Source organism: Lineus longissimus, chromosome 5, assembly GCF_910592395.1.
Source record: "Lineus longissimus chromosome 5, tnLinLong1.2, whole genome shotgun sequence".
NCBI classification, from domain to species: domain Eukaryota; kingdom Metazoa; phylum Nemertea; class Pilidiophora; order Heteronemertea; family Lineidae; genus Lineus; species Lineus longissimus.
The window spans coordinates 13967034-13971275 of NC_088312.1; the positions used below are offsets into that span (position 1 = coordinate 13967034).

At 43.0% G+C, this 4242-nt stretch overlaps 1 protein-coding gene across 1 annotated transcript; it reads right to left on the reverse strand.

Annotated features, from left to right (window-relative positions):
• Positions 1 to 544: 544 nt before the first annotated feature.
• On the reverse strand, positions 545 to 1929 carry LOC135488518 (putative nuclease HARBI1). Its single transcript, XM_064773156.1, has 2 exons — positions 1391 to 1929; positions 545 to 548 (listed from the first exon to the last, which is right to left on the reverse strand). The coding sequence occupies exons 1-2, from the start codon at positions 1927 to 1929 to the stop codon at positions 545 to 547; spliced, it is 543 nt and encodes a 180-aa protein (XP_064629226.1).
• Positions 1930 to 4242: the final 2313 nt, after the last annotated feature.

A 4242-nucleotide genomic window follows, 5' to 3' on the forward strand; every position in this document is an offset into this window, starting at 1 on the left:
CGACGAATGCACTCCCGTGGACAGCGCAGACGGATAGCGCCGAATTTTTGAGCGCTTACACGAAGCGCGGAAAAAATTCTTCAAGCACAATATCACGGGAGGGCATTTGTCGCGGGCGTCAATGATGCACCTTTCAACGCCCCGGGACCCTCGGACTTTGGGCCTCGTATTTCGGGCGTTGAAAGGGACATTATACCTACTACTCAGTGGTAATTACTTTGCCGATAAATGTACGCGTAACAGAGCAACTATGATTAGAACATTGTCACAAGTCAACGAACATGCAAAAGGCCTCTAAAGAATGAAAAGGATGATGGGATGAAGAAGTTTTCATTTATTGAAAATCTGTTCCGTTGCTTACCATTTATCCGCTCTTATTTTCAGGAAGCCACTGGTTTGGTCATTATCTACCCAAACGAAGAAAACTGAACGTTAACATGCCAGTACTGCCAGAAAGATGGCAAATGGCAAATGTACATCAAAGGGCGACAAAGCTGAGACGTATACGTACACATGATTGCCTCTACATTTTCGCTGCACTTGGCTACCTGAAAGAGGAACACGAGGCAAAAATGAAATTGATTCAATACGATCAAGAAACTTCTATGGTACAGGGGGAAGTTGCTGTCAGTGGAACAAAAAGCCGCTATATTGCAGCAGGTCATCGCGAAATCGAAGAAGGCCGCATATGAAGCTAGGGCTGAATTTTACTTGGAAAAACGTAAGAGGTTTCGTATTGACCTGTAATCAGTGTGAATCAGTTTTAATAAATAAGTATGAATACCTTCTGGAAGTGGTCTCTTATGAATCTGTCTCTGAAGAGGTTGCCGCGCCTATTTGCCTCAACTTGATGAGCCTCAATTCCGGCTGCTCGTACAGTACTGGGCGGGGTTCATCATCTTGCGGCGGAAGGGCATCATTTCGTTGAATGGCAAGGTTGTGTAGACAGGCCGTGGCTACAATAATAGCCATGCTTCCCTGCAACTAAATAAAACATAGGTGACCAACTTGCTCCCCAAAAATGCAGATACAGGTGCAGCCATCAGGAAAGTGGCAATTTGGGTGTGATACTTAACTGACATCAAAGGCTATTGCGTTCGCCAACAGAGTGGAATCGTTTCTTCCATATGCCATACGCCCTCTCTATCAGACCTCTTGTCCTCCTTTGCGCTCTGTTATATCTCCTTTCCACAGGTGTTCTTGGATTACGAATCGATGTCAGCATGAAGGATCGACAAGTAAAGGCTGGATCCCCAAGTAGGATTCCACAATTTTCCCCATTATCAAATTGCCTGAACAGACAAAACTCTTCAAAACTCTTGAATCGTGAGCTGATCCATACCATCGTGTAACCACATGTGTGAAATTCATCTGGTCATTGCAAACAAACTGGCAATTTAAGCTGTAGTATCGCTTCCTATTGATGAATCGTGTAGCATCCTCACCTCCAGGGCTCACGATTGCTACGTGGGTTCCGTCGATTGCACAAATCACCCCAGCTAACTCGGCAATTTCGTGGAATCCTTGCATTACCACCCGTCTCTCCTCCGCTCCGGTCGGAAACCGAATTAAGACTTCCTTCCTGGCACTGATTGTTTCAGAAACCCGACGCACCACACGACTACACGTAGCCTGTGAAACACCACTGGAATCCCCGAATTCGATTTGGAAAGAACCAAACGCGTAAAACCGCAGTGCAACAGCAAGTTGCTCTAAAGGAAGAAGGGCTCGATTCCTTCTTGTTGGATGCTCTATCTGGGGTCCGATGAGGGCGAGAACATTCTGGAACGATTCCTTCGATATTCGAAACCGCCTATTGAAGGCCCGATCCGTATACTCCTTGAAAACACGTAAATCCGCACGTGCTGCGTCCTCCTCAACCTTTTTGGCCTCCTCGGCAGCAAATTCCATCACAACTAGGGCATCCATTCCACTGTCGACGCTTTCCAGGAGAGAAATGACCAACTCATCACCAGTCAAACAAGTCCCTTTGGGCCTTTAACATTTCTTTTGTCATCGTTAAACAGACGATCATGTTTAGCAACTGATTAATTATGGGACGGGCTAATCTTTCGGTTGGATTCGAAGACGACCGGTGAGTCTCTCGGGAACTACATTGTAGAAAGGGGCATTGAACTCAAATCTAACGTAAATGCCAATTTCAAGTCGTATAGACTAAGCGTGCTGAAGTCCCAGTTAGTGAAGTTATTAGATGGGGACATATGGATGGTGTGGGTGTGAGAAAGTTTTTTGTACCGTCTAAACAACAGTGATGTGGACGTCCGGACATTTACTATTTTTGAACATGAGTATCATGAACTTTACTTCATATAATAGCTGCACGGACTTGGGTCGGGGCAAAAGGACTACATACGGGAGTTGTTGCCTTATTGTCCTTTTTTATTGCTTCAGGAACATCGGATGTTTGATCAGCAGCTTGCTAAGTTGAGGGCTGACCTGGACAATGATATCTTATTGCACGGGGTATCCGGTATCGCAAACACATCTTTGTTATGTGGGCGTCCGTATGGTGGCGTAGCAATAGCTTGGCATGAAAATTTCAAAGGTTTTGTCACTCTGGTGGATTTTGATTCTCGAAGAGTTTGTGGGATCACCATAAAAGTGGATGGGCCAGATGATTATATTTCATTTGTGAATATTTACATGCCTACTGATAGTGGGGGTCAACAGAACCTATAAGAGTTTCAGAACACTCAGATGGAAGTATCTGCGTTATTGCACGGTCATCAAAGTTGGGGGAGATTTAATTTGAATACCGACTTAGGTCAATTGCAGTCTCAACATAGACTGGCACTTTCGGATTTTATGAGATATGATATGTTCTGCGGTTAATCATAATGTATCGCAGGTGGACTTCACTTATGAAAGCAAATCAAATGGTAGTAGATCGTTGATTGATCATTTTTTGATTTCTGAAAGCATGTTTGAGCGTATTGATTTATATAAGGCGTTTCACAAAGGTCACAATTTGTCTGATCATTCTAGTCTGCATCTCGGTTTGAATATTTCTTGTAGTTCTCGGGAGGGCCACAGGCCTGAAACACGTGGGAATGAACCATGCTAGGAGAAAGCGCAAACCAGGGGCGTTGAACATTATTGAAATTCTTTGGATGAATGCTTGAGTGCTATTGATACTCCTGTGGATGCAATCAATTGTAGAAATTATTTCTGTAGGTACATCAAGCTGACATAGAAAGGTTTCACGACGGTATAACTGATGCATGTATTAGTGCTGCTGATGTCTCTATTCCGAAAACGAGTGCTAAGCAATTTAAGGGTATTGCTGACTGGAATGATGAGGTCAAGGTTCTTAGGGAGAAAGCTATTCTCTGGCACACCATCTGGGTTGAAAATGGGCGGCCTCATAACGGCATAGTGGCCGACATTCGTCGTCGGACTAAGGCATCATATCATTATGCTGTGAGAAAGGTAAAAAAATAACAAGGAGAAAGTAGCAGCTGATAATTAATTTAGCCATAAAAATGAAAGGCAAGAGTAATAAAGAATTTTGGAAAGAGTAAAATCAACAAAGGAAATAACATTCTCTCTAAATAGAATGGACAAGGTTGATGGACCAGAGGCCATTTGTAAGGTTTTTGCTGATAAATTTAAACAAGTGTATAATTCGGTTTGGTATGATGATGGTGAGATGGAGGCGCTTATGCAAGATATGAATAAGGGTAAGCGTGAGAAGTGTTGCGGGGGGGGGGGGGGCACTCAATTTCATATGAAGATGTAGTTCGGGGCATGAAAAAGCTAAAGAACGGCAAGAGTGATAGCATTGAAGGTCTCAAATCTGACAATTTTATTAATGAGGGGAACAGACTGAAGGTGATGATATCCCTTTTGTTATCATCAATGGTGAATCATGGGTGTTGTTCTAGGGACTTTTCTAAAACTACTGTTATACCTATACCTAAGAATGCAAAGAAATCATTGACTTCATCGGACGACTACAGGGGCATTTCACTAAGTAGTATTATGGGCAAGATTTTGGATTGGGTTTCCTTCATAAATACAGCAATGTTTTTTCTGCGTCAGATATGCAATTTGGTTTCAAACATGGGTTATCTACTGCCACTTGCAGAACGGTGGTAAATGATGTGATTGAATATTTTAATAGTCAAAATACTGGTATATGTTGTGTTATGCTAGATGCCTCTAACGCCTCTGATAAGGTGCATTTCATTAAATTGTTTCGACTTCTTTGGCGGAAGGGGC